The sequence below is a fragment of the Bos mutus genome, chromosome 10 (assembly GCF_027580195.1).
Source record: "Bos mutus isolate GX-2022 chromosome 10, NWIPB_WYAK_1.1, whole genome shotgun sequence".
Lineage (NCBI taxonomy): Eukaryota > Metazoa > Chordata > Mammalia > Artiodactyla > Bovidae > Bos > Bos mutus.
Window position 1 is genome coordinate 79,764,252 of NC_091626.1, and position 16,240 is coordinate 79,780,491.

General features: G+C 36.2%; 1 protein-coding gene across 1 annotated transcript in view; it reads right to left on the minus strand.

Annotated features, from left to right (window-relative positions):
- The window catches only part of KATNBL1 (katanin regulatory subunit B1 like 1), a 55,115-nt gene that overhangs the window by 7,304 nt on the left and 31,571 nt on the right, over positions 1-16,240 (minus strand). Inside the window, 9 exon segments of the mRNA XM_070378271.1 lie at positions 465-558; positions 2,503-2,592; positions 2,921-3,010; positions 3,105-3,155; positions 3,831-3,949; positions 10,649-10,821; positions 10,824-10,927; positions 12,309-12,349; positions 13,264-13,394. Coding sequence (XP_070234372.1) covers positions 465-558; positions 2,503-2,592; positions 2,921-3,010; positions 3,105-3,155; positions 3,831-3,949; positions 10,649-10,821; positions 10,824-10,927; positions 12,309-12,349; positions 13,264-13,380 — 879 coding nt within the window. The 5' untranslated portion in view covers positions 13,381-13,394.

Genomic DNA, 16,240 nt, shown 5'->3' on the forward strand with positions numbered 1-16,240 from the left:
TTCCTTGCCAAAGTCATATTCATATCCAGAGCACCTTAAGTGTTCATAAATATGAAACTGACTTTAGATCGTGTTAGAGTAGTATTTTGGAGAAGGCAATGGCACCCCACTCCAGTACTCTTGCCTGGAAAATCCCATGGATGGAGGAGCCTGGTGGGCTGCAGTCCATGGGGTCGCCAAGAGTCGGACATGACTGAGCGACTTCACTTTCACTTTTCACTTTTATGCATTGGAGAAGGAAATGGCAACCCACTCCAGTGTTCTTGCCTGGAGAATCCCAGGGGCAGGAGAGGCTGGTGGGCTGAGAGACTCTGTGGGGTCACACAGAGTCGGAGACGACTGAAGTGACTTAGCAGCAGCAGCAGCAGAGTAGTATTTAACTGGACATTCGAATGAGTTCATTTATGATTGCATAATACTATTACATTATTCCAAATTTTTAGTTAAGCTTAAATATAGATTACCTTGGCTATATTACCAGTATATCCTGGAACCAAAGTAAGATGGTTTTCCTGTTCCCACAACCCACTTAATTGCTGTTTTAAAATCTGAATATTTCTAGGAGAAAAAAAGAAAAAAAAATACAAATATAATAAGTTATAGACTTTGGTAGCTAATACACTTAATGAAAACAGCTTTAAAATTTTCAAGTCTTCTTCAGGATAAAATTATACCATTTGAAGTCAAGCAACTCTTTAAACTAGTACATGTCAATCATGGAAATTAAAGGTTACTCAGGTGTTAAAGCAAGTAAGAAAACAATGAGGTATTTGGGACATTTGGACATCCAGTTCTTGGGTATGAAGTGGGGAAGTCCTGAGAGCCTAGAAAGCAAATTATGGACTGAAAGGAAACTGTTGGGATATATATATATTTTGTAGTTTCATGATAATCTGGCTCCTTTGGTAGAACACCCACACACTTTCACATCAAGACAATACTCAAACTATGATTATAATTCAGTTTTTAGAACTGTAATCATCCACACTGGATTCTTATGTTAATGTCCTTTGGCTATCTGGTCCAGAGAGCCATAGGACGCCCCCAGGATGACTCCATTGCTAGGTCTCAATTTTACTCCACCAAAGGTCATCTCTTTTTCTCTCACTCCTTTATAATGGATATAAAGGTTTTGTCTCTCTCACTCCTTTATAATGGATTTAAGTCTGTGCTTTTGCCTCCCAAAATATATATAACGGATGTAAGTCTGTGCTTTTGCCTTCCAAAGGGTATGGTTCTGCCAGAACAATAGACACAGGGGGTTACTGGGCTCTGGAATTCAACTTTCACATGTAACATTCCAAAGATGAATAGTATCCCAATTTATTATTTCTCTGAAAATGAAGAGAATAAGTATTATATACTGACAATCTGCTTCACTGACTATGCTAAAGCCTTTGACTATGGATTACAACAAACTGCGGACAATTCTTTAAGAGATGAGAATAACAGACCACCTTACTTCCCTTCTTAGAAAGCTGTATGCAGGTCAAGAAGCAGCATTTTGAACCAGACATGGAAAAACAGACTGGTTCAAAACTGGAAAAGGAGTATGTCAAGGCTGTATACTGTCACCCTGCTTATTTAACTTCTATGCAGAGCACATCTTGCAAAATGCCAGGCTGCATGAATCACAGGCTTCTGGAATTAAGATTGCCAGAAGATACATAGATGATACCATTCTAATGGCAGAAAGCAAAGAGAAACTAAAAAGCCTCTTGATGAAAGTGAAAGAGGAGAGTGAAAAAGCTGGCTTAAAATTCAACATTCAAAAAACTAAGATCATGGCATCTGGTCCCAATACTTCATGGCAAATAGATGGAGAAAAAGTGGAAACAGTGGTAGAGTTTATTTTCTTGGGCTCCAGAATCATTGAGGATTGTGACCACAGCCCAAGAAATTAAAAGATACTCACTCCTTGGAAGACAAGTAATGACAAACCTAGACAGTATATTAAAAAACAGAGACATCACTTTGCTAACAAAGGTCCACATGGTCAAAGCTATGGTTTTTCCAATAGTTGTGTACGGGGTGAGAGGTGTACCATAAAGAAGGCTGAGCGCCAAAGAATTGATGCTTTCGAACTGTGGTGCTGGAAAAGACTCTTGAGAGTCCCTTGGACAGCAAGGAGATCAAACCAGTCAATCCCAAAGGAAATCAACCCTGAATATTCACTGGAAGGACTGATGCTAAAGCTGAAGCTCTAATACTCTGGCCACCTGATGTGAAGGACCAACTCACTGGAAAAGACCCTGATGCTGGGAAAGACTGAAGGCAGGAGAAGGGGGTGACAGAGGATGAGATGGTTGGATGGCATCATTGACATGCATTTGAGCAAACTCTGGGATACAGTGAAGACCAGGGAAGCCTGGAGTGCTGCAGTCCATGGGGTTGCAAAGAGTTGGACACAACTTAGCAAACGAAAAACTGATAATCATAAAATAAAATTTCCTGAAAAAAAAGTCTTTAGTAACATGAGTTTATCTTTAAAGGTATACTCACCCATCGTTCATAATTTCTGTTTTGGATGATAGTTCTGACCACCACCTTTTAATGACTGCTTGAAGCCAGTTTAAACCAACTATTATATATCTGAAATGACATTTTGTAACAAAATTCAAGTGTTTTCATCCAAGAAGCCTTTAGAAAAGATACTCTACTGATCTCAAAAAAATACATACACACTGATTAAAAAACACACAGATACACCTTTAAAAATTAAATTTTCACTACTTTCACCAAATTGTATTTTATGTAACATGTTTATAGATAGTTTTCTAATTGTTCTTTAGTCAGTCTATATTCTTAAAACAGAAACCATGTATGTCTCAGGGAGCTCAATCTACCATTATGTACTTGAAGGCACAAAATCAAGGATGTTGAAACAGAAAAATGAATTGAGATTCAGATTAGCACTTACTCTTCAAATCTGCTTTTAAGTAGTGACTTTACTAGAGGCAACAAATCTACACAGCAGCCAAGTGAGATATACTGTTTTTCCTCCTGTAAACTAAAATAAATAAATACTAAGTTATAAAATATGAACAGGTTGTACTCTGTTCTTCTTTAAACTTCCTTTTTTTTCTGAAAAATAGTCTTCTTACCTATTGGTGAGCACGGGAAGGCAATCCACCACAACTCCAAGGTCCTCTATCCTGTGGGAACAAAACTGCTTAGACAGCTGATTTCTTTATTTCCTTTCATATTATAACCATCACACTGCTTTTAAGAAATTTAATCCTCAACAAATGATCTGAGTGTCTATGATGAGTCAAGTGTTAGGGATACAGCAGTTATCAGAGAGACAGGGCTTGTATTTCAATGCATGTGTGAGTATGGGAGGAGGGGTGGAGAAGGCAGCAACAGACAATAAACAAATGAAGTACATAAAGCATGCTGACTGTGAGAAGTACTGTGGGGAAAAACAAAATGGAAAAGAGGGACAGAAAGTGAAAAAATATACATATTTAAATAAGGTGGTCAAGGAAGGCCTCACCAAGGTAACATTTGCGAAGACTAATACAGTGAGAAGGTAATAGTTAAAATTTTTACTGAAAGGAAATTTTTTAAAAGGTTGGTTTTTGCATAATGGTATCTCTTAGTTTTATAGATAAGAATCTTAGAGAAGGTAAAATGTATGTTCAATATGATAAAACAAATGGTTTTCTGTATTTCGGTTACTTAGACTATAGATAAATATAATTTAAAACATATTGTCACTATGAAGCTAAACATAGGAAGTTTAATTTTAACCAGTATAACATAAAAAAGAGGAGATAATACACTGGAAATTACTTTTACTGAACAAAACCATTAAGGGTCACACTTACCTTACTAAATATGCTACAAGTTCACTAATACTTCTCTTTCTCCAGAAAGTTAAAGCTACATTCAATCTCAAGTTCCTGCTGAACAAAACCTGTGCCATTGTTTCATGGTCCTGAGAAACCTGAAAGGCAGTAATCTAATTTGTTAAAAAGCACATCGAGGTATGACATAAAATCATCTTTTTCAATTAAATCATTCTGGTAAATGTATTTTAAAATTAAGCAAAGGTGATTCCTTTTACTAGCCCACAAAAATAAATATTGCAGCGAACATAGTAAACATATGATTTGAAACAATTTAGGACCTGTATCAATACTCTTTCTTATTTGTTACTATTTCCTTTTAAATCTCAATAATTCAAAGAATAAATTATTTTTACTCACCTACAAACCTAGGATTTAATTTATAATGTGAATTAAAGGAAAAGGTAACCATACAGGCTAGTCATTATCAACTAAATAGGATGAATAGGGAATCACAAAAATTCAGTTTTATGACAAGATTTAAATTCATTCATTTTTTCTATATAATTAAGGTAACATATTCCTGGATCATCGAAAAAGCAAGAGAGTTCTAGAAAAACATCTATTTCTGCTTTATTGACTATGCCAAAGCCTTTGACTGTGTGGATCACAATAAACTGTGGAAAATTCTGAAAGAGATGGGAATACCAGACTACCTGACCTGCCTCTTCAGAAACATATGCAGGTCAAGAAGCAACAGTTAGAACTGGACATGGAACAACAGACTGGTTCCAAATAGGAAAAGGAGTTCGTCAAGGCTGTATATTGTCACTCTGGTTATTTAACTTATGTGTGGAGTAGTACATCATGAGAAACGCTGGGCTGGAAGAAGCACAAGCTGGAATCAAGATTCCCGGGAGAAATATCAATAACCTCAGATATGCAGATGACACCACCCTTATGGCAGAAAGTGAAGAGGAACTAAAATGCCTCTTGATGAAAGTGGAAGAGGAGAGTGAAAAAGTTGGCTTAAAGCTCAACATTCAGAAAATTAAGATCATGGCATCTGGTCCCATCACTTCATGGGAAATAGATGGGGAAACAGTGTCAGACTTTATTTTTTGGGCTCCAAAATCACTGCAGATGGTGATTGCAGCCATGAAATTAAAACTCCTACTCCTTGGAAGGAAAGTTATGACCAACCTAGATAGCATATTCAAAAGCAGAGACATTACTTTGCCAACAAAGGTCTGTCTAGTCAAGGCTACGGTTTTTCCAGTGGTTATGTATGGATGTGAGAGTTGGACTGTGAAGAAAGCTGAGTGCTGAAGAATTGATGGTTTTGAACTGTGGTGTTGAAGAAGACTCTTGAGAGTCCCTTGGACTGCAAGGAGATCCAACCAGTCCATCCTAAAGGAGACCAGTCCTGGGTGTTCACTGGAAGGACTGATGCTGAGGCTGAAACTCCAATACTTTGGCCACCTCATGCGAAGAGTTGACTCACTGGAAAAGACCCTGATGATGGAAGGGGCTGGGGGCAGGAGGAGAAGGGGACGACAGAGGATGAGATGGCTGGATGGCATCACTGACTTGATGGACATGAGTTTGCGTGAACTCCGGGAGTTGGTGATGGACAGGGAGGCCTGGTGTGCTGCGATTCATGGGGTCGCAAAGAGTCGGACATGACTGAGCAACTGAACTGAACTGAACTGAACACGTTCCTATTGCAAAAAGTTCAAGTAGCACAAAACTTTATAAAATAAGTATTTTCTACTTATCCACAAAAATATTTATTTAACTCCTGAGAAGTAATCACTGTTAACATACTGGTAAGTATCTTTCAAACCACTTTCTAGACAAAGACAAATTAGGCAGGTAAAAAATTAAATTATTCTAATATCTATATTTTTGAAAACTTTGTTTTTTCACTTAAATAATATGTAAGATTTTTCAAAATCAAAACAGAGATCACTAGAGAAGGAAATGGCAACCCACTTTACTATTTTTGCCTGGAAAATTGCATGGACAGAGGAGCCTAGTGGGCTACAGTCCACGGGGTTGCAAATGAATCAGACGTGACTTAGTTACTAAACAACATCATCAAAATATATTACAAAACCATAGCAATTAAAACAATGTGACACTGACAAGAAGACAGACAAATAATAGCATGTTAAAGAAACTTCAGATACAGACAAATGTATATACAACTAACAATTTATGACAAATATCACATAAATATAATTTATAAAAATTTTTAATAGATCAGATAAATTGAATATCCATTTGGAAAACAATGAATGTTGACACTACTTCCTAACATAAAAAAACTTAAACTCCAGACGTAGTATGTATCAAAATGTGAAATAAAAACACTTTTTGAAGGAAAAAAACAACATATAAATCAGTCTCATTTTTAGGAAACAATTACATATTGGCCAGTCTTTATGAACCACAATTTTCGACTGATTCTGGTATTTCCTTACTAAAACTGTGCATCAATGAACACCTTATGTGTGTAAATATGTACACTTGTATAAAAGCTTCCATAGGATTAATTTTAGAGCTGGAATAGCTAGATCCAATTTTTTTCAATAACAGATTAAGATACAATTCATATAACATAAATTTACCCATTTAAAATGCACAATTCAGTAATTTTTAGTACATTCAGAGTTGTGCAAGCAGCACCATAATGAATTTTAGAACCTTCTCATCACTTGCAAAAGAAACCCTGAACTCCATTCTCCCCTCTCCAGCTATTCACAGCTATTAAGTCTATTTTCTGTCTCTATGAAAGTCACTCAGTCGTGTCTGACTCCTTGCAACCCAATGGACTATACAGTCCATGGAATTCTCTAGGCCAGAATACTGGAATGGGCAGCCTTTCCCTTCTCCAGGGGATCTTCCTCACCCAGGGATCGAACCCAGGTCTCCCACATTCCAGGTGGATTCTTTACCAGCTGAGCCAGCAGGGAAGCCCAAGAATAGTGGAGTGGGTAGCCTAACCTTTCTCCAGCAGATCTTCCCAACCTAGGAATCAACCCAGGGTCTCCTGCATTGCAGGCAGATTCTTTACCAACTAAGCTGTACCTAATGTGGATGATTCACATAAACTGAATCATATAATATATGACCTTCTTTAATGTGTGGCTTCTTTCATACACATGTTTTCAAGATTTATATAGAGTGTAGCATATGTTGGGATTTTACTCCTTTTTAATGATCAAATAATATTCTATTGTATGGCCTGTGAGATTATATTTATCCACAGTCAGGTGATGAATAATTGGATGGTTTCCACTTGGAGCTATTAAAAAGTGTTATGAGTATCTGATAAATATCTGTGTGGACTTTTCAATTCTCTTGGGTATATACCTAGGAGTGCAACTGTTGGATGAAAAGGTTGTGTATATTTGAACTTTGACAAAATAATATAGCATCACTTTTAAATTTAGGTTTTCAGAGAAAGCACTAGCCAATCAGGAAAAAAAGTCTGAAACAACAAAAGAACAATTAATAAACCTATTAGTTAAGCACAGGCTTAATGAAGGTTTGTGGACAGTAGTCAAAATGGGAGCTAAGTAAAAGGGGGGCCTTTAAATATGCCACACCAAAAAAAAATGTGGCACTAATACAAATGTACAACTGAAGCTTTTATTTTTTAAAGGCATTTTCACTGAGAATGTTTACTGCCTCAGTTCAATTGAGGATCCAATGCAGGTCCCAATCTAGGCCATATTTCTGGATCATATAGTTATACACGTTTTTTTTCTTCAGGGTATATAGTTTCTTTGATTTTCTAATCTGTGTTGGTTTCATCACTTCTATAACTACATGAAAGAAGGGGCAGTGTCTGTTTTTCACCCACCAATCTGTTTCTCAGAGCCTCAAAATACACTGCACAGCAGGGAGCCATCAAATAAATATTCGTGAATGAATTAGTATGACGGTGATCCTCAATTTTAACACTAAGGTTTAGGTACCACCTATTTCTCCAGGGCTCATGAAAATTCACTGCTAAGTCAAATTCTCCTTGCTCGCTCTTTTCTCACAGATACTATAGACACTAACTTCACCTCCCCTATCATTACTAACTTTCTATTACTCCGGGATCTTATTTTTACAAGAACATTTTCACTGACAAATGGAATCCTTTTTTGTTATCATTTTATTATGGTTTAGTAACGTTTTTTTTACTGTTCTTTCACATTATTTACTTGTAATTACTATCCTACATATGATGCTCATTTTTATTCATCTACATACTTAACGATGATTTTAATATAAAGTTTTTTTTTTTGCTTGTATGCCACAAAAAATGTTTTTTGAGAGAAACAATACTAAGTTTACCAAATCATAGTTTAAGGAATTAAGGTACATTCATGCATTATAATGTTATGTATCCATTAATTGGGCTTCCTTGGTGGCTCAGTCAGTAATATCTTTGTATGGTGACAGATGATAACTAGACTTACTGTGGTAATCATTTCAACATATACAGCAATATCAAACCACTACATTATATATCAGGAATTAACAGAGTGTTGTATGTCTATTATATATAAAAACAAATGCATAAACTCATAAATTCCCATTTCTGAAAGAGATGGGAATACCAGACTACCTGACCTGTCTCTTGAGAAATCTGTACGCAGGCCAGGAAGCAACAGTTAGAACTGGACATGGAACAACAGACTGGTTCCAAATAGGAAAAAGGAGTACGTCAAGGCTGTATATTGTCACCCTGCTTATTTAACTTATATGCAGAGTACATCATGAGAAACGCTGGGCTGGATGAAGCACAAGCTGGAATCAAGGTTGCCAGGAGAAATATCAATAACCTCAGATATGCAGATACCACCACCCTTATGGCAAAAAGTGAAGAACTAAAAAGCCTCTTGATGAAAGTGAAAGTGGAGAGTGAAAAAGCTGGCTTAAAGCTCAACATTCAGAAAACGAAGATCATGTCATCCGGTTCCATTACTTCAAGACAAATAGATGGGGAAAGAGTGGAAACAGTGTCAGACTTTATTTTTTGGGGCTCCAAAATCACTGCAGATGGTGACTGCGGCCATGAAATTAAAAGACGCTTACTCCTTGGAAGGAAAGTTATGACCAACCTAGACAGCATATTAAAAGGCAGAGACATTACTTTGTCAACAAAGGTCCATCTAGTCAAGGTTATGGTTTTTCCAGTAGTCATGTGCCGAAGAATTGATGCTTTTGAACTGTGGTGTTGGAGAAGACTCTTGAGAGTCCCTTGGACTGCAAGGAGATCCAACCAGTCCATCCTAAAGGAGACCAGTCCTGGGTGTTCACTGGAAGGACTGATGCTGAGGCTGAAACTCCAATACTTTGGCCACCTCATGCGAAGAGCTGACTCACTGGAAAAGACCCTGATGCTGGAAGGGACTGGGGGCAGGAAGAGAAGGGGACGACAGAAGATGAGATGGCTGGATAGCATCACTGACTCAATGGACATGAGTTTGCGTGAACTCCGGGAGTTGGTGATAGACAGAGAGGCCTGGGGTCTCCCTGGGGTCCTTTTCTCTGCTTTGCGGTCCATAGGGTCACAAAGAGTCAGACATGACTGAGAAACTGAACTGAACTCATAAACAAATAAACTCACAGAAAAAGATCAGATTTCTGATTACCAGAGGCATGCATGAGTGGTTGAGGGGGAACTGCATGAAGACAGTCAAAGGTACAAACTTCTAGCTGCAAGTACTAGGCAATGTAATGTATAATTTGGTAACTACAATGAACACTGCTGAGTGTTATATATAAAAGCTGTTAAGAGAGCAAATCCTAAGAGATCTCATCACAAGGAAAAAAATTCTTTTTCCATTTCTAAAATTTTGTATCTATACATGATGTTTGCTAAACTTAATGTGGTGATCATTTCATGACATATTTATCTCAAATAATTAAGTGCATACCAAATGCTGTATGTCAATTATATCTCAGCAAAACTGGAATGGAAAACTGTACAAATGTTATCTAATTACATGGAAAAACATTAAAATTTATTAAATTTTATATAATAAAAACCAAGTTATATATAACATAAAAACCAAGTTATCGAACAATATGTATAATATGAAAAGATACATCAAAAATTTAACACTGCTATCTATAGATGTTGAGTTTATGGATAATTGTTTCCTTTAGGTTTATTTTCTACAACATATACAATAAATGTAATAATTATTTTAAACTTATGTGTTTATAAATTTTTCATCAAATCATTCTTTCAAATGATCATTTTTTAAAATTTGTTTTCCTGAGTTATAATTTACATACCATAAAACTCACATATTGAAAGTAAGTAATTCAAAGATTTTAAATAAATTTATGTATGGAGTTGTGCAACTATCACCACAGTCCAGTTTTAGAATGTTTCTATTACCCAAAACAATTCCCATAAGCCTGTTCAAACAACTAACTTTGCCTGAGCCAGAAGAGCAGCAAAACTAAGCAGGTTTGCCTAAACAAAGTTTCCAATGGCAATTTTGACAGCCCAGCAAAATATGTCTGGATAACTGGCTCCGTGGTCCACTTTTTATGCAAGATTTATGATCTCTTCCCTTTCTTTAAATCTCTACTGGCTAACTTGCCATTCTGGAAATTTATAGCAGCTTGTCAATCATTTCATTCCATCTCAGATATCCTTAACTTAGAAAAACAGAATAAACAACAGATTCAAATTTGGTTAATCTAGAGAACTGTTGCAGGGAGTTAAAATCTCTCAAATAGTCTGAATTCAATAAACAGTGAATTATTTTACTAGTAGACTATAGGAAGGAAAAAGTCAATAATTGAAAAAAACAGTTAAGTTTATATAAATGACTTACCTCAGAAAAAAAGCCACTATATTTTGATGATGGGCTTTCTGTCTGTGAAGAACCAGAATCACTGGTGTTAATCAAATATGTTCGGCTATCATGCCGTAATTTTTCAGGGAGGTGGCCTGCACAAGCCAGTTCATTTTCTTTATTTGCCATGACACAGCCCCCACTTTTAGGGACTGCTTTTTTCTGTAACAAGGATTTTGAATAGGATGATGAACTTTCTTTCTTCTATAGATCACCTTACGTAGTTTATCTGGGCTTTTCACAGCTTGTCCAACTGTTCTGTAAAAAGAATTGATTTTCTTAAATGATAGAGAATCATATGAAAAGCTTTAAAAGTTTTTAAGAGACAGACTTAGTAGGCCACATTCTGTGATCACTATCTACTAAAATTAGAAGCAGAATAATTTTTAAAAATCTTAAGTCTTAGATTGAAGAGAAAAATAAAAGGGAAATTACAAACTATCTGAAAAGCAATGAAAAGGATGATACTTTGTACCAAAAGAAAAGGAAGCATCATAATAACTAGATGCTTTTAAAATGTAACGTTACAAGGCATTCACAAAGTATGAAAATTAAAACAATTTCTTTTCACCTAATCTTTTTCTAACAAGGTGACACAGTAATTATGCAAGTTTGAATCATGCAGGTCTGAACATACACTTTAATATAAAAGAGAACACTTATTTTGATTAAGCCGAAATATATTTAATTTGAATAAGATAAAACAATAGAGAGCACATCGCATGGTTTAGTAGAGTGGCTCTCAAATGTTTTGGCCTCAGGATGCTTTGCACTCAAATTACTGAGGTCTCAAAAAAATTTTTTGTGAGCAATATCTACTGATATTTGATGAATCAGAAATTAAAACACAAAATTTGTTAATTAAAAAAGATAAACTCATTACATATTATATAGAATATTTTAAAAAATCCTTTATTTTCTAAAACAAAAAATACAGTGAGAAGAATGGCACTGTTTTGGATTTGTGTAAAATCTCTAATATCTGGTTTAACAGAAAACAGCTGGATCCTCATATCTGTTTCTGGATTCAATATCTTACATCATGTAGCCTCTGGAAAACTCTACTGTACACCTGGAACAGACTGAAAATGAAGGTTAATAACGTCTTAGTATTTTTCCCTGGAGGAGGAAATGGCAACCCACTCCAGAACTCTTGCCTGGAGAATCCCATGGACAGAGGAGCCTGGCAAGCAATACTCCATAGGGTCACAAAGAGTCATAGGGACATGACTGAAGCGACTTAACACATGCATTGTTATGAAGATAGTTTTGATGTCATAAACTCCTTGAAAGGGCTTTAGGGACCTCCAGGGTCCCAGATCATACTTTGAGAACCAGTAGTTTAATGGAAAGTGCCTTTGGAGTTCAGTATACCTGAAAGTAAATGCTGTTTTTACCACCTTCTGGGTGTATAACCCTAAAGAGAGCCAAAATCTTTTTTTTTTTTTTTAACTCATCACTTGTTTAGGGTAATGGTACCCATCTATTTTATACTGATATGTTTAGCACAGTGTTTGGCACAAAGGAGTTGCTTGACAATAAATTATCATACTAAAACACAGTATTTTTTTCTCCTATTTTCACTCTTATCCAGCTTTCAATATTTGCTGTTTCCCACAAATTTCAAAGAAGTTCTTACCTAGTTATGTAAGTAGCCAACTGTTTTGGAGATTTCTTAACCTGAAAAACACACGTAGAGTTGCAGCATATTTAAGTTATTTAACCAAGCTATGTAAACTTTGTGATTGATGTCAACAAGTGTGAAATTCAAGTTAAACTTTTCAGATAAAGCTATTTACTGTACTGATGCTGTACTTTCAATTATTAGTTACAACAACACTGTATGTATTTTTGACAATGCAACATATCTGTTTGACTAGTTTCCATGCTACTAGTCATATATTAGATATGCAGGGTGCTAAATAAATGGGTTGAGTTTTAATATGGTTTTAAGAAATTATATCATTGCTAACGAGCCTTGCAATGGTGAACAAAAAGCACTTCTGTGATTCCTATAAAATTAAAATATTTAAATTGTATCATATCGAAACAATATAGTGGCCAAAAAGTTTTTAGATTTTGGAATATAAACAGATTTCAATTTTTTATTAATTCTACCTAATTTTGGCAGATTAAGCAAAACTATCACCCTCCCATTTACTCAGAACTACCCATAGACTTAACTGTTTAAACTGTATCAAACTGAATGACTGTGTTTCCCTGAAATTCCTATGTTCAAACCCTAAATCACCCCCTCCCCAGAGTGATGGTATTAAGAGGGAGGGCTTTCAGGAGGTGATTAGCTCATGAGGGTAAAACCCCATGAACAGGATTTGTGTCCTTATAAAAGAGAGTAGAGAATTTGCTCTCCCTCCTTCCACCATGTGAGGAGGTAGATGACAGCTATCTATGAATCAGGAAGTAGACACTAATTGGATACCAACTCTGCTATGGCCATGATCTTGGACTTCTCAGCCCCTAAAACAGTGAGAAATAAATTTCTGTTGTTTATGAGCCATCCAGTCTCTGGTATAATGCTGTGGCTATCTAAACAGACTGAGATACTGTCTTAATTCTAGAAACCATGGACTTACCTCCTTCATGTTCTTATTAGTGAAATTAGAGATCCTTTTTCTAGGAAGATCAATGGAATGATCCTCAGTATGATTACAAAAGTTGCGTTTTTTAACATTGTGGGTTTCAGATGCCATAATCTCTTAAATACCTAGACAAAAAATAAAAATAATAAACAGAAAATACAAAAAGCAAAAGAGCCTAATCTTTTCCTTAGCACACATAAAAATAGAACAGCTCTATGCTGCATAAAAGAGGCTTACAAGTACAGCAGAGGACATAAAGGCATACCTCAATTTATTGCACTTCACAGATTTTTTTTTTAAACAAATTCAAAGTCTGTGGGAACCTTCCATCAAGGAAGTCCATTGGCACCATTTGTCCAGCATTTTGTTAACTTCGTGTCTGTGTCATATTTTGGTAATTCTCACAATATTTCATACCTCTCCATATTTGTTACAACGTTCTGTGATTAGGGCTCTTTGATGCTACTACTATAATTGTTTTTGAGCAACAAGATGTGTCCATATAAGGTAATAAACTTAATTGATAAACGTGTGTGCTCTGACTGCTCCACTGACCAGCAAGTCCCATCTCTCTCCCTATTCCCTAAGGCACAACAATATTGAAATTGGTTAATGAACAACCCTACCATGGCCTCTAAGTGTTCAAGTGAAAGGAAGAGTCACAAGTCTCTCCCCTTAAATCAAAAGCTAGAAATGATAAACCATAGTAAGGAGGGCATGTCAAAAAGTAAGAAGACTAAAAGCCAGGCCATGTGCACCAGTCAATTAAGCTGTGAATAGAAAAGAAAAGTTCTTGAAGGAAATAAAAAGTATCATTCCAGTGAACACATGAATGGTAAAGTGAAACAGCTTCATTGCTGATATGAAAAAGTTTTAGTGACCTGAATAGAAGTTCAAACTAGCCACAATATTCCTTTAGGCCAAAACGTATTCCAGAGCAGGGTCCTAACTCTTTTTAATTCTTTAAATGCTGAGAGGTAAAAAATCCAGAAGAAAAGTTTGAAGCTAGCAGAGGTTAATTCATGATCGCAAAGAGTTGGACACGGCTGAGCGACTGAACTGAACTGAACTGAAGGGAAAAAGTCATCTCTCTGACACAGAAGTGCAAGGCGAAGCAGTAAGTGCTGTTGCAGAACTACAGCAAGTTATCCAGAAGATCTAGCTAATTGGCTATACTAAATGACAGATTTTTCTATGGAGATGAAACAGCCTTCTGTTGGAAGAAGATGCCATCTAGGACTTTTATAGCTAGGAGAGAAGTCAAACCTTATCTTCAAAATTTCAAAGGACAGTTTGGCTGTCTTGTTAGGGGCTAACGTGTTTGATGACTTTAAGCTGAAGACAATGCTCATTTACCATTCCCCAAATCCTAGGGCCCTTAAGAACTATGCTAAATCAACTCTACCTGTGCTCTCTAAGTGGAACAAAAAAGCCTGGATGAAAGCACATCTGTTTACAACATGGTTTACTGAAGTTTATAAGCCCACTGTTGAGACTGACTGCTCAGGTAAAAAAAAAAAAAAAAAAGACTTCTTTCAAAATATTACTGCTCATCCACAATGCACCTGGTCACCCAAGAGCTCTGATGGAGATATACGATGAGATTCATGTTGTCTTCATGCCTAACACAATAACCATTCTGCAATCGTCTACGGACCATGAAGCAATTTTGACTTTCAAGTATAATTACTTAAAAAAATATATTTTGGAAGGCTACACAGCAGAGTAAACTGAAAACCTTCTGGAAGAGATTCACCATTCTAGACACCATTGCAAAACATTCTTGATTCATGGGAAGTCAAAATATCAACAATAACAGGATTTTGGAGGAGTTGATTCCAACCCTAATGGACAACTTTGAGGGGTTCAAGACTTCAGAAGAGGAAGTAACTACAGATGCGGCAGAAATAGCAAAAGGACTGGAATTAGAAGTGGAGCTGGAAGATGTGACTGGATTGCTGCAATTTCACAATAAAACTAACAGATGAGGGGCTGCTTTTTCTGGATGAGCAAAGAAAGCAGGTCCTTGAGATGGAATCAACTCTTGGTGAAGATGCTGTGGAAACTGTTGAAATGACACAAAATAATTTAGAATATTGCACAAACTTAGTTGATAAAGCAGTGGCAGGATTTGAGAGGACTGACACCAATTTTGAAAGAAGTTCAGCTGTGGGTAAAGTGCTACGAAACAGCACTGCATGCCAGAGAAACTGTGAAGGGAAGAGTGAATCAGTGTGGCAAATTTCACTGCTGTCTTATTTAGGAAATCGTCACAGCCACTCCAACCTTCAGGATCCACCTCACTGATCAGTTAGTAGCCATCAACGTTGAGACAAGAACTTCCACCAGCTAAGAGATTATGACTTGTCGAAGGCTCCAATGATGGTTAGCATTTTTTTAGCACTAAAGTATTTTTATTTTATTTTTTTGACCAAATTGCACAACTTGCAAAATCTTATGTTCCCCATCTGGGTATGGAACCCACGCCCGATGCAGTGGAAGCACAAAGTCCTAATCACTAGACCACCAGGGAATTACCAGCAATAAAGAATTTTCAAGTTAAGGCATGTACATTTTGACATAATGTTATGGTACACTTAATGGACTACATGTAGTACAGTGTAAACTTTCACATACATTAGAAAACCAAAAAATTTGTGTGACTTGCTATATTAAGGTGGTCTGAAACCAAATCTGCAGTATCTCTGAGATATGAATGTAGTTCTAAGTTAAACATTTTTTAAAGCCTTAAACACAGAGGGAAGCACGAGGCAGGGCATTCCAGAAAATTACAATTCTGTTCTCTTTCTTAAATTGCAAACAGTTACAATAATATGGCATGTACTTTTGACAACACATGTCAATCTTCCCATTTTCCTTATCACAATCCATGTATTAAATTTAAAGTTTATGAAATCAGGTCTAATAGTAGTGGTATCTTGACATTCAAACACATTCAAGCCTAAATTTC